The sequence below is a fragment of the Syngnathus typhle genome, linkage group LG6 (genome assembly GCF_033458585.1).
Source record: "Syngnathus typhle isolate RoL2023-S1 ecotype Sweden linkage group LG6, RoL_Styp_1.0, whole genome shotgun sequence".
Taxonomy (NCBI): Eukaryota; Metazoa; Chordata; class Actinopteri; order Syngnathiformes; family Syngnathidae; genus Syngnathus; species Syngnathus typhle.
In genome coordinates this window covers 8,446,465-8,470,601 of record NC_083743.1, presented here as the reverse complement: position 1 = coordinate 8,470,601, position 24,137 = coordinate 8,446,465, and the positions used below count along the sequence as shown (strand labels likewise).

General features: G+C 41.1%; 5 protein-coding genes across 9 annotated transcripts; 2 read left to right on the top strand and 3 right to left on the bottom strand.

The window, feature by feature from the left end:
* Positions 1–99: 99 nt before the first annotated feature.
* daw1 (dynein assembly factor with WDR repeat domains 1) lies at positions 100–7,020 on the bottom strand. Its single transcript, XM_061281890.1, has 13 exons — positions 6,944–7,020; positions 6,725–6,797; positions 6,275–6,419; positions 5,955–6,013; positions 5,761–5,883; positions 5,555–5,654; positions 5,308–5,415; positions 4,815–4,921; positions 4,622–4,724; positions 4,414–4,528; positions 3,575–3,651; positions 1,817–1,979; positions 100–1,649 (listed from the first exon to the last, which is right to left on the bottom strand). The coding sequence occupies exons 1-13, from the start codon at positions 6,981–6,983 to the stop codon at positions 1,615–1,617; spliced, it is 1,248 nt and encodes a 415-aa protein (XP_061137874.1). The 5' UTR covers positions 6,984–7,020; the 3' UTR covers positions 100–1,614.
* A 338-nt stretch (positions 7,021–7,358) lies between these two features.
* Positions 7,359–10,198, top strand: slc19a3b (solute carrier family 19 member 3b). Its single transcript, XM_061280893.1, has 8 exons — positions 7,359–7,602; positions 7,676–7,855; positions 8,066–8,231; positions 8,408–8,717; positions 8,845–8,996; positions 9,093–9,285; positions 9,353–9,494; positions 9,690–10,198. The coding sequence occupies exons 1-8, from the start codon at positions 7,453–7,455 to the stop codon at positions 9,843–9,845; spliced, it is 1,449 nt and encodes a 482-aa protein (XP_061136877.1). The 5' UTR covers positions 7,359–7,452; the 3' UTR covers positions 9,846–10,198.
* A 296-nt stretch (positions 10,199–10,494) lies between these two features.
* On the bottom strand, positions 10,495–18,697 carry agfg1a (ArfGAP with FG repeats 1a). Of its 5 annotated transcripts, none has more exons than XM_061280885.1 (14): positions 18,385–18,697; positions 16,445–16,538; positions 15,548–15,663; positions 15,164–15,329; positions 14,905–15,061; positions 14,530–14,649; positions 13,722–13,793; positions 12,855–13,058; positions 12,405–12,567; positions 12,252–12,337; positions 11,982–12,101; positions 11,726–11,878; positions 11,548–11,642; positions 10,495–11,335 (listed from the first exon to the last, which is right to left on the bottom strand). In XM_061280885.1, the coding sequence occupies exons 1-14, from the start codon at positions 18,549–18,551 to the stop codon at positions 11,276–11,278; spliced, it is 1,773 nt and encodes a 590-aa protein (XP_061136869.1). In that variant the 5' UTR covers positions 18,552–18,697; the 3' UTR covers positions 10,495–11,275. The 5 variants fall into 5 exon arrangements, with proteins under 5 accessions (XP_061136869.1, XP_061136870.1, XP_061136871.1 ...); XM_061280886.1 differs by having other exon boundaries at positions 11,982–12,098; XM_061280887.1 differs by lacking the exon at positions 13,722–13,793 and having other exon boundaries at positions 18,385–18,696.
* Positions 18,698–19,567: 870 nt separating this feature from the next.
* On the bottom strand, positions 19,568–21,967 carry mrpl44 (mitochondrial ribosomal protein L44). The gene is made up of 5 exons (XM_061280892.1): positions 21,753–21,967; positions 21,131–21,599; positions 20,844–21,022; positions 20,555–20,770; positions 19,568–19,755 (listed from the first exon to the last, which is right to left on the bottom strand). The coding sequence occupies exons 1-4, from the start codon at positions 21,926–21,928 to the stop codon at positions 20,596–20,598; spliced, it is 999 nt and encodes a 332-aa protein (XP_061136876.1). The 5' UTR covers positions 21,929–21,967; the 3' UTR covers positions 19,568–19,755; positions 20,555–20,595.
* Positions 21,958–24,057, top strand: dnaaf1 (dynein axonemal assembly factor 1). The gene is made up of 2 exons (XM_061280891.1): positions 21,958–23,014; positions 23,215–24,057. Exons 1-2 carry the CDS (start codon positions 22,093–22,095, stop codon positions 23,838–23,840), a joined length of 1,548 nt encoding a protein of 515 aa, XP_061136875.1. The 5' UTR covers positions 21,958–22,092; the 3' UTR covers positions 23,841–24,057.
* The last annotated feature ends 80 nt before the right edge of the window (positions 24,058–24,137 follow it).

Here is a 24,137-nt window from a genome sequence, read left to right as displayed (position 1 = left end):
CCGTTTGGACCTGCAGCACTTTGGAGTAGTGGACTCTAGCATTTATGGTCAGGAAAGACCAAGTAAGGTTCGTAATGTTCAATTTGTAAGTGAAATTGGTGTGTTTATTTCACTTCTGTGTGGTACTCTTGTGTTAACAGAAGCACACATTTGAGCTGTAAAATGTCATGATATAAGTGAATGAATGTATTTATCTTTTGACATCAATAAAAATCCCTGTGGTGTGAAATCTCTTGTGGCAATAAGAGGTGACTAAAAGAAAATTCAATTACTCACCAATTCAAGATGTGAAACAAAGCTGTAAACTGTCAAAAAGAGTATAAATGAGTCAACCCCTACACAGTAACCAACAAATGATATACCGTATTTTCCGGACTATAAACCACTACTTTTTGCACAAGCTTATCTACGAATTTTCCATGATTTTTATGATATTGTAGGATTTGTGCATATTCTCTTATATATAGAAATGAAACATTAAAACACCTGCGCCTTATAGTCTTATATTCAGGTGCGGTTTATAGTCCAGAAAATTATCGGTGCTGACAAAACAGGTTGAGGGAAATTTTTGTGTGTGGCTGTGAGGCAGGTCTCTTTGTTCACACCTTTTACAAATCCAACACAATAGACTGCGCTATATGTTTTTTCTTCGATGAATGATGTCAATTTATTGTTGCTGTTGCCATACTGTACTGTAATGAGCAGCTTGGACAGATATTTAAACCTCTCTCCTAGCTTGCAATTATCCATAATTGTCATCTTAATATTTTTCTTTACTTATCACCAGCAACAAATAAACATTTAAAATTTTAGCTGCTCACTGAGTACAAGTCTCACAGTCTTTAAATTTCATTGGCTGCTTAGGTGTAATTATTCGGCTTGACTTTCACATTTTTGGAGACCGTATTTTTCCAGAAATATTTGTTTGGAATCCACACTGCAAGTCTTCAGAAGCATTTGACTTTTGAGTTAGTACAAGAAAGTTGTGTTATTCACAGGAACACTAACTACTTCAACTTCAAACATTACTGCAAAGTAGCACAAAATATATGTATGTCCTCAAATAACCCCAATGAAAATGACTTGGAAAAAGTCTTGGAAAAGGCATGGCAAAGTGGAGAGACATCAAACAAAGCAGCAATCAGTAACACTGCAATTCGAAGTCGCAATTGTACTCCCAGGTGACACAAAACAAATTACAAATCATTTTATGCTCTCCCTGAGACTTATGAATTTGAGACACTCAATGGTGGAAATGCATTGACCTCTATTTCAAGCCGATATCTCTGCACCGCATGAGAAAAGCAAAATCTTGGAGGAAATTACTCTCGCATAGCAGGGGGGCGAAACAACAAGATGACCTTGAGCTCAAGTGTGTCATCCTTTGATTGAAAATGCCAAGCTGGGGATTTACATCAAGTCTTGCAATTGGAAGATCACAAGACTAAAAACGAGTGGCACTCACTTAAATTAACATTTCAATGTCACGCAGCTACTGTCAACAACGCACGTCATTGAGCTGCTCATCTTCGTATGAAGCTGTCAACCACCAATTGGAGTGTAGTGACATGTGGACGTATACTGGCTCCCGGGGGTGAAGAAGGGGGGGGTCGGTCAGCACCAGATCCGGCACGTGTTATCCTTGCTGCCTGCAGTAGAACACAAACACGAGCAGGTGGCTGCACAGCTGGGAGATGTGCATTTAACAATTTGTGACGGGCTAGCAAGGACCGCTTGATTTGCAGCTCGGGGCAATAGTCGCCATTATCAGACGTGCAAGCTTGCCAAATGTAGGACATCTGTGGGTGTGCTGTACCTGTGATAATGGTGTCACCTTCGTAGTTGAAGGCACAGGAGAAGATCTCGTCGGTGTGGCCCTGGAGGACCTGAAGGCAGACTCCGGACTGGGCATCCCATAAGCGAGCTGTCTTGTCGGAACTGGCAGTCAGAACCCTGCTGCCCTGAGGACTGAAGCAGATCTGACGAGAGGGGCCTAGTCATTTTGTGTGTATTGAATAAAAGATTCAAGTAGAGGTGCTTAAAATGATAAAAGGAGGTGAACGGTAGTGAACACTTACTAGCCCATGGGGGGGATTTTATTTTAAATACTTAAGAAGGATAAAGAAAGCAATTGTGTTAGACCCGGGCGTATCGTTTTTGGAATAATTTTATTCTTATACAGAGGGGACAAGATCCAAGAGATGATCAATTAGCGCTACTCAAGATACCCATAGAAATAAAGTATGGTTTTATTAGAGATTTAAATAGAGCACCAAGGAGAAAAACTAAAGAGGAAAGAATTTGCCTATCAAGGCCAGAGGAGGAAGATGGGAAAAATAAAAGCAGGGGAAAAAAAAATACTCTAAAAAATGATTGGGATCAATTACGGGTGAGTAGAAAAAAAATAATAAAATGGCAGAAAAAAAGTGGACTAAGTCAAATAAAAATGGGTAAATATCATAGTTAAAAAGCATAGTGGGAAGGTGGGAAAGGTGTGCTGTTAAAGAGAGATAACAGTCATAATCCTTTGGATTGACCCCCCCCCCCCTCCTCACGCATCTATTTATAACTGACAGATAAACAGAGGGACCTTCTTTTGTGCACACCTCGTGCACGTTTGTGCACATGGCCACTGTGCCTTCATTCGCTTGTGTGTAAAGACAGCAAGCACTATAAAAGCATTTGACCTTTCCTCTACGTTTGATTATGTGAGGCAAAAGATGAAGCTGCAGGTATTACCTCAAGTCTTTCCTGCAGAAACATCACAACATAGGTTAGCTTCTGGACTGGACGCAGTGAGCATAGAACAGCCTGAAAGCAGGCCTCTTGTCCTCCCGCTTCAACATCGGCATGTTTACAAATAAACATCTATTTAGAGCAGATCCCAAGAGAGCTCCGGCCACAAATTGAGGCTTTAAGTTACACAATTGCAAGAACTCAAAGAAACCTGTTTGCCACAATCCTGCTACGAATTACTCTCAGTTCCAAACAGAAGCGGTGAATAATTCAATATTTTGTGTGATCGTTCATATTTTATGAGGCCTTGTGAAATGTTTCTAGTTCGAAGCAGCTGTGCATTATTCATTTTGTCGATATCATCCACCCTTTCCCCCGAAGAAACATTTGTTATGATTTTGAAAAAAAGAAACTAAAAGAAAGCAAAATAAGTTAGATGCTGCGCAGGTATGGGGAAAGACATGCTGTAAATATTCCTTCATTATTTTCGTTTGAGGCGGATGTGGAGCAGGCGGTATTGTGACAATGAAGACAACTCACTTCTCCACTAGTTGAGTGACTCTCAAACAATGTCACGGCACAATAATGCGAGAGATCATCAAGTGCGCCATGGGAAATTATCCAGCGTCAGTCAATTTAATGTCACCTTTTCTGTTCTTCCAACAGAATAATCAATGTGTGATTAAATCAACCTTGCTTTTGCCACTGCCGTTTGAGTTTTGTGGCGACATACGATTTGAATAAAAAAAAAAAAAAAGTTAAAGGCTTTATATCAAAGCACTGGGCTTATTTTTGGCGAAAACACTTTTAAATTTATATGACAAGTATGGATTCCTACCTTGGAGATCTCTCCCTCATGGCCTTCCAAAGTTGTCAGACACTGGTATGTGGTCGCATTGAACACTCTGGCTGTGCCTGGCAAAAATTAGAATCAACAGTGTGCATGCAATGAGAGAGATTGTCTCACAATCTTGTGAAATTCAAAATATGTCTTTACAGAGATAATAATACCAGTTTGATGTGAACATAGAGCAAGTCCAATTTTTTTTTTATGGCTCTTAATTTTCTCCGCTATCCAAAAGCATACAATACTCGCATAGCAGTTTTTTTTTTTTTTATCAATTCTCAATTTTTGATGGGTCAACTGTGGAATATTTAGCAGATTTTGTTGGAAAATGTCCCTCACGCAGCTTTACAGATGGGATTTGTACAAGCACTGTGTCTAGGTTTAATATGTCATAATAAAGGTAATCACCATTTTTTCCCTGCAAGGAAAAACGGAAATCAATTTGCAGTGCATCATTTATTTAGTCAAGTAGATGATGAACCTGGGAATCATTTGGGATGCTGTTTTTATTCGAGCAGAGGCTACTAATGACCACCCTTGTTTCTTCATTTTTAATGCCTGATCCAACTAAAAGTATATAATTTCCATGGGCATTTATGATAACAACAAAAATAACCCATAAAATGAATTGAATAGCTCATATAATCTCAATAATAGCCAAAATCACATCAATAGCAATGAAATTGTACGGAGCAAAACCTTCTGTCACACGAGTAAGAAATTCAAGAAGGTGGTCTAATTTTTTATTTTATTTTTACTGTAAATACATCTTCTGTGAATCGGTTATTAGGGTAAACATATCCTAAAATAATGCAGTATAATTGTCTCACCATCAGCAGAGGCTGTAGCAATGAGTTGACCCCGTAAATCAAAACAAACATCCAGCACCTCCTCTTTGTGTCCAACAAGGGTGGCTACACATTTTCCACTGCTTGCATCCCAAACCTGAAAAAACATATTGCAGCAGAAAAGGCATTATTTGGTTGGTGGGCTTGGTGCAAGGTTTCTTTATGCTGTAAATAATTTAGATCTTCTCACCTTGCCTGTTTTATCCATGGAGCCCGTGACTATGAGTGAGCAATCCCAGTTAAACTGCACATTGCTGATCTCTGCCTGGTGGCCTATCAATGTGTAGACACATCTTAGAATAAAAGAGGAAAACAATTCGAGGTCAGCGGTGGTCTCTTCCACACCATGGATGCATTACGATGCAGCGACAAAAATGTCTGACCTTCCGGAAGCAACATCCCAAATAATAACGGTGTGGTCAAAGGAGCCAGTCACAAGCTGAAGGCCGACAGAGTTAAAGCACAAGGAGAGGACCTCTGCAGTGTGACCCTTGATTGCAATCAAGCAGAGATAAATTTGATTCACCTCTTTGTCCCTTCTCCAGGAAGAACATTGTGTTAATAACCGATAAAGGTTGATTATTTCGCTTGAACTAAACACATCTCAATCTTCATTGACTGCTGTCTGGAAGATTGATGGATGTCATGATGAGGGCAGCAAAAAGCAGCTTTTCCTCATTGCCACGTTGCAACACCCCTCCGAGAAGGATTTTTTTTGTTTTATTAACAATTTAACAATGATAGCCAGATCATGAACGGATGTGTGATGTTGAGAGGGTGTGCTTGCAGCGCTAACGGGGTTCAATTTAACAATGAGAGGAGAATTCTATTGATGTACTAAATGCCTCAAAGGAGGGAAAAGAAAAGATGACTCACAGTGAGAGTGGCCACCTCCCACCCTGTCGCCACTTCCCACAACTTGGCGGTAGCATCCATGCTGCCTGTGGCCACGAGTGTACTCTGAGGGTTGAATGCCAGACACACCTACACAAAACACCATTTTTTTTTCACACACGCAGTTTGGATTCCAGACAAAAATATTTCACAGATACTTTTGTGTGCCTTGGGCGATTCGTGCAAACGATTAGTGCTAACAATTTTTATTTAAACAGGTCATACTCACTATTTCCGCCATGTGACCTCGAAATGTATAGAAGCATTTGCCCGTCTCAGCACACCATAATTTACAGGTTTTATCAAAAGAACCAGTGGCAATCTTGTCTCTAAATTGCATAAAGACAGAATAGCTTAAATGTGGAAAGCCATAAGAATAATAACGGCGACTTTGAGATACTGCGTCACTTTGCTATAAAAAAAATATTTCAGTACCCAAAGGGGTTGTTGAATGCGATGGCATACACTACATTTCTGTGACCCTCCAGAGTGTGCAGCTCAGTGCCCGAGGCGGTGTCCCAAATACGACACGTTCTGTCGTAGCTCCCGGTTAGAAACCTGCAGAGCGAACAAAATGATAGCAAAGAACACAGGAGCTTTTCATGAGGCGGCAGAATTTTGCACATCACCTTGACCCTGATTTGTCAAATGCAACATTAGTCAGAGGTAGTATGTGTGCCTTCAGCTCCTGTAAAAAGGACAAAAAGAAAAGTCACATGGTAACTGGGATTACTTTTCTTTCACTTGTGTCATTAAGTTGCATGTGGAATATGCTTTTCATGGACAGGAATTGTCTATAACTTCACTCCCTTATCAGAATTTTGAATTACAATTGCTGTCCTTTGTGTGTGCCTGCTGCTCTCTAGTGTTTACATGTAGCGGTGCCTTGTGAATCTCACTACTTAAGAGATATCAGAGGGAATTGGGGCAGGCGTGCAGATGGACTAACCTTGGAAAAAGTGAAACTGTTGTGGTCCTCCTGGTTCTGTTTCTGTTGAAGTCGAATAATGAGCTTTTTTACTTGCTCAGCCCGGGATTGTGTGATCAGAGGCTCTGATTGCATGATCTCTTTCAATAAGTCATCTGGGTTGGTTCTGCATAGAAAATAAAATGTTATAATAACAAATAGCTGAGTACTACTTAAAAAAAAAAGCGTTTATTATTAATAATTAAATAATTTAAAAGCAAAGCTAAGAGAACACGTCACTTTGATTATTTGAGACTTTCTTCTTTTGGAGCACAATTTATAACTGAAGGTAAACATTTATTTACTTTTGTACTATCCATCCAAACTACTTTTTTTTTTTTTACACAAGCAGGCTGATACTGAAAAACCAAGTCTAGAGTATGCATGCATAATGAATCTGCATATCTTAAGTGTAATTAATAGTGCACGTACTGTATTGTCAAATCCAAAAGGTCAATTGATTTGGTCCTCAAAAGCCCTGCTTTATCATACTCCAGGATTATACCTGAAAGGAGATAGTCATTAAATCGAATACTAATAGATAAGCATATCTTATCCACACTTTTTAGTTAATTTAATCGTCTTCAATTGCAGGCACATTTACGACAAGAGCAGCCATAAATTACCTTTAAGAATTATGGTTTGTGTTACCTGGTGGGTAATATCTGAGAAGAAACCTCTTGAGTCTCATTTTGCGCAAGCAAGCCCACGTCCTCCGTCAACAAACCGTTGCTACGGTAACAGCCAGCACGGCCACGACGCATGCTCAGTCGGGAATGAACGTAAAATCACGCGTAATTTAAGGATTTATATTTATTTATTTATGAATTTATTTACCCCCAACTATTCATGTCGTGTCAAAAAATTCGTGTCAATAATTATTTCTAATATTATTAATAGGTTTTTCGTTTTAAAAGTTGCATGGTTTTTTCCTTTTCACTTCAGAACTGTATGGTATTAAAGTCTACTCATTCTGTTTCCTAACAGGTGAAAGTCTAAACTCATAAAGCGTGACACATGCACATCCAACTCATTACATTATTCCAGCTATTGGTGGTGACTACAAGGGGAAGTGTCATTATTTGAAGGCATATGTAAGATTGCTACATTAGGAACCCTGGGAACGAGACGACAAAGAGATTCTATTGGGAGGTGGAACCATGGGCTGCTGGGAGAAGCTCAAGTCCTCAGCCTGGGCTTTCCCTACTGCAGTCTTGTCCCTCTATGGGTTTTTTGCCAACTGCAGGATTGCAGAACCTTTCCTCACGCCATACTTAATTGGACCTTATAAGAACATCTCTGAAGAAGTGGTAAGCTGATATCACCCATCAACAATGTGTTAGAGTACTACATCAGCAACCATGTTTTTTTTTTTTTTCTTAGGTGACTAACTATCTATTTCCCATATGGACATATTCCTACCTGGCCTTCCTTTTCCCTGTTTTTCTGCTGACTGACTTTCTCAGATATAAGCCACTGATTGTGCTGCAGGGGTTCTTCCTGGTTTCCAACTATGTTCTGCTCTGCTTTGCCCCAGGACTGATTGCCATGGTCTTCCTTCAGGTTTGCATAAAGTGTTATAAGTTCAAATGTTTTGCAGAAAATGATTGTCCCTCAGAGATGTCACAATAGTAACCTAGAATTGTCCTGAACTGAAGGGGCCTTGATAAATGGCTGACATTGACCTGTGAACCCAACCTCTGATTCCTAGTATTTTGAAGACTATGGATTACACCGATTTCATTTTAAAAGCCCTTTTCCACCCTCCCACAGATTAATTATGCTGTCGTGACTGCTACAGAGGTGGCCTACTTTTCCTACATATACAGCGTGATTCCCCTTGAGAATTACCAAAGAGCCACCGGTTACCTTCGCAGCGCCATGTTGTTCGGGTACACGTTTGGTGCCGGCCTGGGTCAAGTTCTCGTCTCATTGGCAGGTGCTGTTTCAAATCTTGCAAAAGAGAACAACTAAAAGGGATGAGTTTCAATTTATGTACATCCAAAACAATTGGATGTAGCTTTCCAGCATGCATATTCACTGCAAAGAGAATTGCGAAAGAAACTCTTGAATTATTTGAAAATTTCACGAGGCAGTATGAATTCCAATCAACAGGGTTGGACTACTTCTACATCAATGCCATTACTTTGGGCGTTACAAGCGTGGCTTTTCTCATCTCCTTCTGGTTGCCAATGCCTCAGAGGAGCATGTTCTTCAAAGGGAGAAAAACGACAGCTGTGGGCAGACAGTCCCAGCAGGAGGGGCCTGGGAGAACGGACAGACCTGATGGAACGGCAGCGGATGAGGAGGACTCGGGGAAACAGAAGATGGAGCGTAATGACAATGCTGCCTGGTGCAGCAGGAAAAATGTGTTCAGTGCAGGTCATTTACTTTGGCAAAGCTTCAGGGAGTCCTACTCGTCAAGGCATTTTTTTCTGTTCTTCATCTCTACCTTACATGCACATTCCACATTATTTGAACTTTTTTAATACAGTGACTTGGGACTGTATGATCAACAAGAATAATTTCTTTTTCTAATCATCCACATGCAGGCATTTGATCTATTGGTCCTTGTGGTGGGCTTTGGCCACAGCTGGATATACACAAATACTCAACTACATCCAACTAATGTGGGACCATATTGAGCCATCTGCCACATCTTCTGTTTACAATGGTGGTGTAGAAGCTGCATGCTCGCTTGTAGGTAAGACAAAGCACAAGTAGGTTACTAATTGCAAACAATGTATAATACATATAGTATGCCTGATCCTGCTATTCATGTCTCCATTTTGTGGGGCAGGTGCTACAGCAGCTTTCTCAGTGGGTTATATGAAGGTAAACTGGTCAGTGTGGGGGGAGTTGGCATTAGGTTTGTTTTCAGCCGTCGGAGCAGGCGCTGTGTTCCTGATAGTGCTCACCGGCAATATCTGGGCTTGCTATGCCGGCTATGCTCTATTTAAATCATGCTACATGCTGCTTATTACCATCACAACGTAGGTTCACGTCATTCAGACAGTAGAGTTCTGGAAAAAGCTTAAATAAAACTAGAATGCAATTCAGATTTCAGATTGCGGCCAATCTCTCCATGGAGTGTTACGCCCTGACATTTGGGATCAACACATTTATGGCCATCTCCTTGCAGACCATCATTACACTTATTGTTGTTGATGGAGCCACATTAGGACTGGACATTGAAACACAGGTATGTTTGGACAGCTAATAAAATAGTAGATAACTAAACATGTATGGCATGTAGTCAAACGGCATCATGCAATGCAATGTGATCCAATGATAGAAACTCAGTGACATCTAGTGGCTATCCTATAGCATTACATACAGATCCAAAGATGGAGCTTTACTCCTGTGTTGCTAAAAATACTTTTTTTCCCTCTCTCAGTTCATCATTTATGGGATCTACCATGTTGTCATCTCTGTGTTGTTTTTGATTCGAGGGACCTACACTGCTTCTACAAAGCAAAGAACTTCAAAACCACTAGATAACATTAAAAAGGAGCAGAACACTGTGGAGGTGATCTATGATGAAGCTTTCTGATCAAGGTCAATTGTTCTACTGGGACAGAAATGAGTAGATTATTATTACAGTACGACCTTAACAGCAGTGAGTTAGAGATTTTTTTTAAGAGGATAATTTTAACAGTTTAACATGAAAAGCTTTTACTGAATACCAGAATTGAAAAACTCTGGATTTGCTCCTGCCCTAGAGGAGCAGCACTTTCTCATGGCCTTCATAACCAACATCTGCCACTTCAATTATATTCTGTTGCACGTACTATATGCTGCTGATATGTTAAACTTGACCTCGGAATGACTATCCCTTGACCCTTAGAGAAAATTAAGAAAAGAGATTGAGCTCAGTTTCTACTTACCTTGGGTTTCAGTCAGATTTCTAACAACTGATGAAAGATTAAAGTTATATTGATATACAAAATGAAAATTGACTCAACACTTTTTTTGAACTGATACCTGATTTGAGCAATATATCGTTTTTAGAGGTAATACATTTCTGACATTGACTCTGCAGGCCAACTTGATATCTATAGTCATTGGCAGGACGACAAAAACCAAAACCCTATCAGCCTAACAATATGCACGAAAATTGCAACTTCGAATTGTTTTTGCCTGTGTGCTTCATTCTAACCATGCATACCATCATCATATGTAAAATATTCACTGCAACACCATTAGAAATGAACTTTTATATATATATTTATATAAACAGCACAACAATATAAATCAATATTTGGTCAATTCTTAAAACTCTTTTACACATTATATATTACAATTTTAATTTAATTTGTATGTATAAAGTGACTCATTTTCACACACACACACATATATATACATATATATATATGTGTGTGAAAATGAGTCACTTTATACATACAAATTAAATTAAAATTGTCTTTATATGCAATGAAAGTGGTTGTCAGTTCATATGCCATATTGACATGGATGACATCGCGAGCCAGGCCTCTTTTGTGCGAGCGTGGCCTGGCAGAGAGCACTGCAGCATTCTTTCTCTCTTCACTTATTGTCAAGAGTACATGCAATATTTGTCCGGTTCGCCGAAAAGTATTCTGCACAAATAAACAATGGAATTGGCATTTCCAAGCAATAGTTCCGTTACAATAAATTTTGTCCAAATACTGATATGCACAAAGAGTGGATTTGCTGAAGAAAACAATATTCACAGAGTTTGAACGTAAAGATTGACAAGTCTTGCAAACCCATACTTTTTAGCCGGCTTGATGAGCCCTTCGCAAATTCAACGGGGTGAGGATCAACCTCTCGCTCTGCACTCACATTTTATCACTACAAACAGTGTCACGACTGTCACACTTCAGAACGGTCAATTTGTGTCAACCTGCAATACAAATCTATACAAACATTGTGTTTTAAAGCTACCTGTGAAACCAAACAGTGAAATAGGTGCAAGCGGCATCAGTAAACCCCTGAAGAATGCTATAAGAAAGGATTCGTCGACGAGCCTCCTGTTGGATATTGCGGCGGCGGCCCCGCACCCTAGAAAAGATACACAAATCAAGAGGGCAGATTAAAATAATCAATCCAACAAGTGCAAGTGACAGTGTAGTGTCCCTAAAGAATTAGAAATGTTGAAATCTAAAAACAATAGATGTTAAAATGACACATATGAGTTCTAGGCCATGATTGACAATGACTATTTTTACAATTGTATAAACGGTTATATTCAGACAAAAACATAATGCTCTAACCAGAAAAGGGTTATTGGAGACCATTTGTCCAGCCATTGCCTGCCCAAAAGGTGTCACCACTGGCTTGCCCTGGCCATAGACTGGAAATCCTCCACCTGCACAAGTACATGACCTTTAGCTTTAGTGGCTCTTAAAACACCGTTACCCCCCCCTAACACACACAAACCACAAAACACACCATTGAGTTGCTGGGGATACGCTGTAGGCTGCGAATAGGGCACCTGGCCAGGGAAAGGCTGCTGGAATGTTCCACTATAGCTTGTAGGGAGATTGTAGGCTGCCGTGTTTCCAAATCCAGCAGGCATGCTCATGGAGGCGGTGCCAAATGAGGCTGCAACAAAACAGGTTAGCAGCAGGTTGATTCCACGTTTTATAATAGCTGCATAATTGTATACACTGAAAGTTTTTCACTTCTGATGAACAAGGTGACTAACCTGCTGCTGCAGCTGCTGCTGCCGCCGCCGCCGCACTGGCAGCTCTGCCGTTGGTCTGGAATGGGTTGGTGGGTGCAGTTGAGGCACCAGCAGCCGCAAAGGGATTATTTGGCTGGGCTGCTAAATCAGGAACAACAAAATAAAACAAATACATCACTTTTCATCTTTCCTACAATTTCACATTCCAAGCCTTAAGGATACCAAAGAGTTTAATTGCAATGTACCAACAAACTGAGGAAAATGCAATAAAATGTTTGCTGATTTACTCACCCCCAAAGGTTTGAGGCTGAGCCATACCAGGTAGTACTTGTTGTGCTTGGCTTGTGCAGACGCCAGTTTCTGGATTAAATGAAACCCTGTCCAAGAAAACATTCCAAATATGACTTTCCAGGACGCGAAGTGAGAAGCAGCGTGATATCTTACCCCTGTGTGCTACTGTTATTGCAAACACCAGCGTTGGGAGCTGGAGGGCCAAAAACTGTTTCAAGTTCAACTAAAGCAGCATAGCGGTCCCCTCCTGTAACCCGGGCCGGTTGGTTACGAGGCACTGCAGAAACCGAACTCACCCCGGCAGGAACAGCGCCCCCTGGAAGAGAAACACACACACACACACAACAGTGCTCAGTTTAGCATGACCAATAATTTGTTTTCATTTTGAAGCATAAGGAGGAAAGTGTGGAAATACCTGCTATTTTTAAAAGCACTATAAATGATCAAACATTAGAAATGTAATATTTTTCCATCACCATTTCGGTTTGGGACTATACCACAGCCAAGGAACGGGAAACTAAAAGACAGTCCTCCTCAAAGCGTAACTGGCTCATCTATTGAAAAAGTTGCTCGATGAAACAGGCTAGGCAGGAAAGTTTTTACCTTGCTCTGTTTTGCCAGAGCTAAACACGTTATCCAGGTCAGCGAGGACTGCGTATTTATCGGCAGGGACACCGGTACTCTGTACCGTGTCCCTGACTGCTCCTGTGGAGGACGAACTGAAGGATCCAAAGTCACCACTACATGATTTGGGGAAGTTGTCAAAATTTGCAAAACTGGCATTTGCTAGTCCCCCTGAGGCACTACCTGCATGAAAGAGAGAGATTGTAGAGTCATGAGGGGATGCGAGTTGTTGGCGTTCCATGACGACATACAAGATGACTAGTCAAGTTGGGGAGGAGTTGGGCTAGATTGGACCGTGGATCGATTTGTATAAATTGCATCCTTTGCACTCAGCTATGGGATGAAAACAGCACCTTTACTAAAACGCGCCAAACTGTAAATCAATCCAGAGTGATAGACACGACTAAACATTGCCCAAGCGTAATAATAATGCTGCTTTATAATCAGTTTTTCCACCAGCAAAATATTAAAATGCCATTTAAAGCTAGCATACAAATACGATTGCAAGAACAAGTCTGTGAAGCCTTAGGAACAACAACTCCAAGTCCTCACATTGAATGATTCTAGAGAATTGGCTCTAAAGTCATTAGCCTTGGGTTCACATAACTTTCCCACTTTCAGTCAATGATTACATGCGGTCCAATACAAACAAGGAAACATGTATGTGTGCTATTCGCTTTGCTGTGACTTCAATTCAGAGGAGGTCACATTTTAGGACTAATTCATGAATTACTATATCTCGGTAATTCCAAAGGGCTCACATATGTTTGCTTGCAACTGTACAAAGACAGTCGGAAACAACACACACTGCAAAATGAAAGAAGCCAAACCCAGCGTGAGACTTACTGAAAGCAACCTGGAGAGGCAGAGCAGTTGCTAACTCGCATGTGCTGCGGCTGGATGAGAGGACAGTGAATGCTGGCAGCCCCCAAAGCAGCAATTGATAGAAATAAAAAGGGAATGAAGAAAATGAGTCATGGGGCAATGAGCAACGTGGGCTGGAGAAACAGAAATTGAACCAGAAGCACGTGAGGTCAAAACAAATAGAGGGCTGAAAACCAACACAGTGAAGCAAACACAATGAAAGGTTAAGTCTCGAAAGGTGAGAGAGGGATGAGCTAAAAAATATTTAATGGTGAGAGTTATTAATAAAGTAACCACGTAGACCTACACCCTGTAAAAATGCTATCCATCTTTCCATAATATATTTTCTATATAACTTGTCCATTCTGGGTCGTGGGTGAACCGGAGACAATCCAACTTAATTTCTTAAGGAGAGGCTGGCTACAAGCAATATTGGCTGCCATCATATTACAGGGCACAATCTAAAAATCCCCTCCAAAATTTGAAAACACATTCAAATATAAAAAAAGTACTATGTGGGGTCGACTGTACTTAAATTTACACCAATGCAAAATGTCTCGTCTTAAAATGGGAGGAAAGTCAACGTGCCAAAAGAAAACCAAGCAGCGGTAGAACATGCAAATGCCATTGGAACCCTAAAACCTCAGAACTGTACAGCAGACTTGCAAAGTGCATTCCAATCTCAAAGTTAATATTATGAATAACACACACAAAATATCGCATTAGTCATGTGATGAACAGAGTTGTATAGAATTAAATGACATGTGGGCATAAAGGCTACTTGCTCTACCTGTGCTTGAGGCTTGCAAGTGGGCTTGGGCTGATGAAGGGAAACCAGCCACAGACCCAGGAGTGCTCGCAAATGCATCAAAATTAGCAAAATCTGCATTTGTGTTGGGATTCGGTGCCGCTGGATGAGGTGTCACGATGGTGTTGACACAGACAGACCAACAAAGACAATGGGAGCAGAGTGACATTTCACATAATGAACATGGATGAGACTGATAAAAACACACATGGGATAATTGGCAGAGCAGCATTAAAAACTGAGAATTGAATATATACATATGGAATGATTGTATGTCACAAATGTTAATGGTTTTTGGAATGGCATCTCTAATATGACGTTTCTGCATAAATCGTGTTTACAACTACTATGCCTTACTTGTGTGGCTGTTGAAATGTGCAAAGTTTGCAAAACTTGAGCCGGCGCCTGCATTCATTTTTGGTGGAGCAGCAAAGATGTCGCCACCCAGGTCACTGAGGAGGTCAAACTTCTTCTCATACTGTTGATGGGTCGGCCCACGGCTGATCACTGGAGACTGGCAGAACCAAGAGACGTAGTTGTAAACACGCCTGCCTTACGGAAGTTGTCACGATTGTAACCAAATGGTGCACTAGGTAAACCTGCATTAGAATCTGACCTGATTAGGTGGTGTGTTCTTGTTGAGATGGAGAGTCAGAGCAGAGTCACCGAGAAGGGATTTAAGCGGTCGAACCTCTGGGGTGCTGCTGGTGCTGCTGTTTGAAGATCCAGAGATAGACGGGTGGACAGATGCCACCACTTTGCCTTGGTCAGGAGGTACATACCTGGGAAGCAAAAGCACACAACAAACCAACTATCAGTATTAGTTATGACAACAAATAAATCGAATAAAAATTAGATTTTCTTTATTTTTTATTTATTAAATATCTTGATGCAACTCGTCCATTATTTAAACTGTGCTTGGGACCTGCTGGGTATTTAGGGCACTGGCCGGGAACAAAACTGGATCATCTCTTATTCAAGGATTTAACTTTCAACTTACCATCTCTTTTTTTCATACTTTTCTTGAAGAAACTCCTTGACTTTTTGTGGTTCTCTGAAATCGGGTGCTGATAAGGTTTTCCCATCATGAAGGCCCAGCCAGATCTGTCGACATACCTGAAACATACAAAAAAGGAAATCAATTCATTCTACATCGAGTTTGGCTTGGCTTTTAGCACATCTTATTATAGGGGATGTGTTAGATCATTTAATTGCTAGCATATAAATTAAAGGAGTGTCTCCAGAGACTGCTGACCCATAAAGCTGGAAATTAACCAACCAAGTGAGATCCCATGATATCACACACAATAAACAAAACATCTGCCCTTTCATATTCTGGTGCACTCACATGCATAGACACACCACTGCAATCTATGCAAACCTTCTCTATGGACAGACAGTAGGCCACTTGAAGGCTGTAGTATTTATAAAACAGCTCTGGAGGACTTATGACTCTGCTTTAACCTTGAGTCTGCTGCTATGCTAAAGCTTTAAATAGACTCCACCTCCCAAATTATCAATGCTGTATATTTTGTACTCCTTCTTCCAGAAAATGACTGCTGGATGATGATGTGAAAAGAAAACATTCAAATGATTCACTGAAACTGCAAACATTATTAACAGTTTACAAATGCTCTTCCAGAGGATTGAAAGAGTGAAACAAATAAAAATGATCTGTAAACTGTTAGGGATGGACATTGGAATGATGTATAGAAAAAAAGCTAAACTTCTGATTCTGGAATAGACAGATTTTTAATAGCTGGTAAAATAAGTTAGACTTAAACCAGTATGCCACCTTCTACAAAAATCAGTGTGCACCATTTTAACGTGGATTTATCTTTCATGTAGTGTGTCCTTTTTTTTTTTTTTTTTTTAAACATTAACAGCCACAGCCTACCTCATTGCCGTTTTTCTGTAGAAATTCTATTTCCTGTTGTGTGAAGGTTGTCATGGAGATGGACTTGACTCTGTTGGGTGGATTCAGCCCCCGTCTGAGGAATAAATAAAATAGCGGGCATTAGTGAAATACGGTGTACAATTTTATACATTTACAACCCATGAAACTATTCATGTAACTCTACCGCAGAACGGTAATACGTAGGTCAAACAGGGTTTACTTCCTGCCAAATAAAAATCTCCCGAAAGAGACGTTGTAAGTAAAGTTCCTCAAGGGAAAGCCTCCACCTTCATAAGGAATGTGTTTACATAATGGATTCCAGTTCCACCCATTGACCAACCACTTATTATTGGGGTTAAAACACAAGGAGGGTAGTGATGCCCTCGTAATGAGTCTTAACATGTTAAACAAAGTTCCCAGAAATATGGTTCAAATATAACTTCCACACATAAGCAGGTTTCCACTTAGAAGCAACAAAAGAGCAATTAATACATGATTTGATCACCACGTTGGAGGAGCGGGGAATTAAAGTGAGTTCGGCTTCTGCAGCGGCTCAAAGTTACAGTATCTGCTCAAGACCACAGACAAAAGATCAAGTTGGAGCATGCACAATGCCAACTTCTTTGCAAGTCTCGGCGAGAAAGCAAGATATCTCCACCACTTCCTGTTGCACATGCACATCACATGCTGGTTACAACACAGAAAGCTATTCTGCCTCTGAGGCTGACAATCAGATCACAGACTAATGTGTGACTTTTGACACTCAAATAAGAGGTTATGATTCCAAACCACTGTCAGTGGTGGAAAAAGCAATGACTCGTCATCAAGGGACTTTTTGGAGGTGTGAACTCCCTTCTCGACATTACATTACAGGTAATGAGGCTACTACCCGAAGACCGTTGGGATTGGCTCCAGCCCACCCGCGACCCTTAATAAAGTAGTTCGGATAATGGACGGATGGATGGACTTAATTGTCAAATATAATCAAAGTGCTTTCCATGAAACAGGAAGGCAGTGTGCAAGCAAGTGACTGTAAGCAAACAGAACAGGAAGGACAGATGAACAGTTTATTGAGTTGCCTGATAATAAGCTCATTTATTTCCTTCCAATTTATGCTCATGCCTAAATGGTTTTCTTGAGCTATGAACATAATTATTTTAATATCAAAGTAAAATGCACGGTGAACAAGATATGTACAAGATAGTAGTAAACTAGTTACCCGTTTTAAAAAGTATGAATGGGACTCAGATAACACAAAATAAGGTAGATGACTGCTGGCATCCTTGCTTAACTAGATTTCTTGCTGTTCAAATTCACAAAATACCACAACTACCAATCGAGATGTTTTTCCATCCCAGTCGGATTTTTTTTTTGTGGGCTTCATGTCTTCATTCCTGTATGTGATGAAGAGACCTAGACGTGACCACAACAGTTAAAACCACAAACACCACATCCTTAGTAACAAGTGCACTGATGATGGCCGTGGGTGAACACTTGACTAATCCCAAATCCCAGGCTACAGATGCTTGATTACACAACTGCACTATCAAGCTTGAACTCAAACACACTCAACTCTCTACGTACCACAATCCAAACACCCCAAAGGTTGCATCCCATTATGATACAATTGACAAACTCAGGAGATTTGACATGCAACTGGTAGCAGGCGCCTAGTGTGTTGATTTAGCTGGTACAAATGTCACTTTGTTTACTTGGCTGCCAAGAGAAGGCAAAGTCAAACAACTGTCAGTCAGATCAACAAGATGATGTTAACTAGTACAGTGTAGAAGAACTCTTAGCAACACCAATGATGCGTCGTTAGCCAGTAGCTAAGAAGCTAACTTCGTGTGGCAACCTTTTGTAGGGTTAAATCTAACGTTGCGGTGTAATGCCCGCGCCATATCCATGGCACATTAAGCTCAGGCGGCTTGGTAACTCACAGAATGCCGGAGCAGGAGGTACACACGAAGGAGCCCACCGTCATGTTAGCGTAGGTCGGGCCGCGCTGGTCACAGTCAAAGCACTTTCTGTTAGCAGGCAAACTCGTCATTTCCCTCAGCATCTTCAGGTGTTTCTCCTCTTGCTTTCGTTTCGCACTCGCCGCCATAGTTATGTCGACACAGCAACCACAAAAAATAGATGATCTGATGTTTGAATAAAAAAAAAAAAGGTACGTGTTTTATAAAGGTAGCCGACCCGTCTAGCAGGCAGACGGGTAAGGAGGGCAAGGTGGGCGTCTCCGTCAATGACAGGGCGGCCTCACGACTCCTCTTGGAGTTTTGATGGTGCGTTTAAGGTATGCTGGGAAGTCGGAAATTACCTGCAACGCCCAGTTGTTAGTGCAGTTATTTTATTGTCATTGTACAACAGGTATACAATGAAATTGTTATCTACAGGAGCTTTTACGTGTGGTTTCCCCAACAAACCAAAATAGTTTTAATTACCGGCTATAGCCTTGACATGGGGTATCATATACATGTCAAAATGATTTGGGTGCTCTCTTTGGACTGTCCTACGTGGAACAGTGTGGATGGTGCAGAATTTAAAGATATCCGGGGGCTTGGGAACGCATCATGAGACATGGAGTCAGATATGCGGAGTCTGAACAAGATAGTACCCACCTTAAACTTCCGCATTCGTTGACAAAAGTCCAAAATGCTATTTCGGTTGCTGTGTGCTAAATTAACTAATTATTATCTATAATTGAGTCCATTAGTATGTATTACTGTTTTTTTGTATTTATCTCAACGTCCGACTGTTGTTTTGTCTCTTTTGAATAAAGGAGTGCCACCTCGCGGAGAGCAGCATTACTGCAGAGAAGGTTGCTTCTCTATTCTTTTTAAACGCAGTATTGCACAGCATACATAGCAGCAAATGTTCCAAAGTTTTTATTTGCAATTCAATACTGAAATGAAAACTGTAAAATATTTCTCATGAATGCCATTTAAAATGTCTTGCATGTGTGACATGATCATTATAGTCCACCACACAAGAAAAACAGACAATTGCATGCAAGTACCGATTCCATAATCTGTGCCTCATTGACATGACAACGTTCTCATGACTACAACAGATCACACATGATTTTTTTTAAGTGAACAGATAACAGACTACAATTGTAAATCATATTTACATTGGATATTTAATAAAAAGACAAGGAATTTTTTTAACATGATCCGATGTTCTTGTATTCAATACAAAACTTGAATCTTAATGAATATTGTGTTTTTTTTGGATAGACATATAAAAACCACAAGATAGACAATGAGCAATATAAGTACATTGTTTTACTGACACCAAGTAGGGAAGATTGATTGATTGATTGATTGATTGAATATTTATTGATCCCCAGGGGTGGGGAAATTCAGGCCCCAGCAGTATCCATACCACAGAGTGGGTATACAAAAAACACACAGATGGCATGAGCGCAACTCAATAGGCTCTCACAAGGCTGCCACACAACGGCGCCACAAAGAAAGTCAGAAAGTGCACAAGATAAAAGCCATCAAAGCAAATCAAAGCTAAAAGACAAAGGGAAAAAAAGCAACAGCGGCCACCTAGCACCCCTCAATACAAGAGAACACCCCAAAACACACAAAATAGCCTCCACGGGGTCCATCGACAGGTGTAAGGGCAGTCCAGTTCAACGGCGCCCAATGGACCGTGGTGGTGAATCGGTGAAAACATCACAAAGCAGGCAAACGTGTGAGCAGCGTCCCGGGCACCCTGTCGGGGGACGTGCAGATGGCCACCACGGGGCTAGCATGGCGAAAGTCGTCGGTTCCGACGAGCACGAGGGAGCGGACTCCCCACAGGTGTTGCGGCTGCAAGGCCAATGCGAGGGACCCGGTCATCACTGGTCGGATAAGCAGGAAGCCGTCGTAGAGTTACGCCGGCCTCGACCGATGATCCCGGTCCGGTCCCAGGAAGAAAAAATAAATAAAATAAAATATCCGATCCGAAGAGGTACCGAGGTGCGGTAGAAGGCACCAGCATCGCCGAATGGACAAAAAGACAGAAAGAAAAAGGAGAAAATAAGGAAATAAAGAGGAAAAGAGAGAACACTGCTGGGAGGCAGCCACTCACGGCGCCATACCAAGATAAACAGATGTTCCCTAGCTATAATTAGCAACCCAAACATTCTTGATATATTAATTGCTGCTAACTGTTTGAAGTAAAGGACGCTCGTTCTGTGGTTGTGGACTAAAGTCGAAGGGTCTGCGATCTTCAGTGTAGCCGTAGAGTTTCCGCAGGGCCACACGAGCTGCCTCCTCCTCTGCCGCAATAAGTGTCTCACCTGGACCCTGGGCCAGGAGCTTCTTATCACTAAATTTATAAAAAGGAGAAGACAAAATAAATAAAACAAAAAATATGACAAAATATACGTTAATAGACATACCTGTACAAACCAACAAAATAGAGCGGCAGAACAGTGCTGGACCCAGCAGACCTGATGAGGCGGGGCTCTGGTAGGGGAACATTCTTCTTCTTGAGTTCCTCCACCAGAATGCCCATAGGATTGACCACTGTCCACATATCAAACAAGTCTTTTCCAATTAGCTGGGAAACGAGGAAATCCTGTGGTTGAGAAGATCACAAATCCATGTAACACTTTATTTTCAGACAACTAAGCATACCAAGGTCTCTGATCTCATTATTTGAACTGATTGATTGATCAATTCTTACCCTGAGGAAATACCCTGCACGCTGTGTTCCACTGCTGTCAAGAAGTGCTCCAATCACTGCCATGAATGTAGAATGAAGCACATTGTCCGGGACGGGGAATTCTAAACTCATGGTTAGATCCTCAATGCCAAGATTTTGAGCAACATTGCTTACTAGGGGTACACTGGTGAGGTGTCTCACAATACTCTCCACCCCTTGTGTTGGCAGGCTGGGAAAGCTTGCCCTGCACCAATCCGTGAGGAAGCTTGTTGTGAAGGCATCTCCCCGTGCACTCAGCTCAATATTATCATTCAGAGAAAGAGCAGTGATCTCAGAGTCTATGCCGATGTCTTGTCTCTTTTTCAGCTCTGCCTGTAAGTAACAGGGATTTATGAACGCTGTTTTCAATTGCTCCAGGGAAAAGTTCTCATGGAGGCGGGTGCTGAAAGCCTGAACCTCAGCATGATAATCCCAATTTGGGTGTTGAGATCTGAAAGAAATCACAAATGTCATAACGATGCTCACGGTCCTCACGAGACCAAGTGGCAATCAGAGTGCAATGCAATACAAAGTTAAAACAACTGTCTGATCCATCCCATTAATGGTACTTGAGGTGATCTTTTAGCCGACGCGTTAGCCTCACCTTGGTTTCGGAGGTGGAGGACCTTCAAGCTTTAACTTTCTTGCCATTAGGTGTGTGTAGGCCCTCATCCAACGTTTTATCCCTCGAACCTGCGTGACTGTAACATTCCAACTCAAATGTTGGCAATATGTTCCAAACATTAACGCGCCTCGATTAATAATAATACTCGACGCCATGCTTATTTCTTTACCGGTAGTGTACGTCAGCTAAATCAGTCCGACGGGAAACAAGTGACAAGTCCAGTTATCGGAGCGTTGCCATAGAAACAAAAAAACATCAACTCAGTCTAAGTCTCTAACGACAGCCTGCTAAAGATTTATTTTGGATTTACAATTATACAATGTTGCTTCCTGAGGTTGGTGAAACAAATTCCGATGAAACATCAACAGTCTTTCCAGTAAAGCATGAAGACAACAAAACATCTGCTGAAGTTGCCACTATGCAGGATGAGCATGGAGAAAAGAAAGAACAAGCAAAGCTGTCAGGGCCACGGATGACCAAGACATTTCTCAAAGACCACTGTAAGCAATACAAACTCTACTCAACACCATGCCTGAATGACACCTTGTATCTGCATTTTAAAGGATTTTCCAACATTGAAAATTTGGATGAGTACACAGGACTTAAGTGTCTTTGGCTGGAAAGCAATGGGCTGCAACAGATTGGTAACTTGAATGCACAAGTTGACCTCCGCTGTCTGTTTCTTCAGCAGAACCTCATACGCAAGCTGGAAAATCTCGAACCCTTAACAAGTTTGTCTACTCTAAATGTCTCCAATAACTACATACAGACTATTGAGAACATTTCCTGCCTTCCTCAACTTGGTACTCTGCAGATTGCCCATAACAAACTGGAGGGAATTGGGGGCATAGAGCATCTGAGTCAATGTCCATCTATCAGTGTGCTGGATCTGTCTCACAATCTTTTAACGGATCCCGGTATTCTTGCTGTGCTTGAAACCATGCCGGAACTACGAGTACTTAACTTGATGGGAAATGAAGTTGTGAAAAAGATCCCCAACTACAGAAAGACCTTGATCGTCCGTCTCAAGCAGCTAACCTTCCTTGATGACAGGCCTGTTTTCCCCAAAGACAAAGCGTGTGCAGAGGCTTGGGCACTTGGTGGAATTGAGCAGGAACGAAAGGAGAGAGAAGAATGGACCACACGAGAAAGGAGACAAATTCAGAAGGGCTTGGATGCTTTGGCAATGATTCGGAAAAAAGCTCAGGCGAAACAACACATTGAAGTGAACGGCGAGGGAGGTTGGTAGTTTGAATACTTTTTTCAAAGAAACATTTGTTTCTGTGGCTTCAACAATTCCGACTCACCAACACTTACATTTGTCTTTTTAAAATGTATTTGTGGATTATATACACCTTGTATTATAGTCAAAGTCATTGGCTAAGGTCATAATTCACCAGTAGCGTGATCACTGACCTTTGCCCTTTTTGCGTAATTTCAGGTGAAGCTGTTGATGTTTCTTGTGAGGAGCCACCTGAAGAGCAAATTCAAGTATTTGTTCAGGAGTCCTTGGATGCCCATGAGGAGTTTATCCAAAACAAAACTAAACAGCTGCCTGACAAAGAGCATCCAAACAAATATTCTGACGCCAATAAATATGATCAGCAATCACGCAAAGAAACACAAAAGGAAAATATTGGGGAAGTGATTCTAAGCGATGCACATCAACTACTTCCTTCTCCTGAATCATTACATGGTTCTGGTCCACTTGTGACTGAACTGGTGGATGCCGCACAATTAGAAACCATTCCACTAACTCCTCCCTTACATGTTGATGATCTGCCTGACCTGGAGGATCTGGAGCCAGAAAACGTCTCTGAAATGTTTTCCGATATAATGGTGAGACCAAGGATAGAAGTAATTTCAGGGGATGGCAATGATGAGGATTCAGTCAGGAAATATACTTTTAGTGTAGATAATCCGGTGACTTCAGGTTTGTCCAAGTCAACCAAAGCTCCCGATTCATCATTGATATATCCAGAAGATGGGGATGCTCCTAAACCAGTTGCAAACTTTCAAACAAGTCAAAAGTCCCGTAAACCACAATGCCTGATTGAGGAGCTGTAAAGTTGAGATGGTCTCTGATTGACTGGTGTCAGATTGATAACCTGTCTTGCAGCAGATGTGTGGACACATGGACAAAATTGTTGGAAAAATTGATTTTCTTTTTCATGTTGTTTCTAGGTAATCATCTGTCATTGAATTGTTTTTATTCTACCATTAACTTTGCAACACTGTCATTTTGTGCTCTGGACTAATTTTTGCAACATTATTTTTAAGTGTATTTCATATGATAGTATGAAAATGATTATTAATACAAACATAATATTAAAGATAATGTGAGCAAATTTGTTGTTTCAGTCA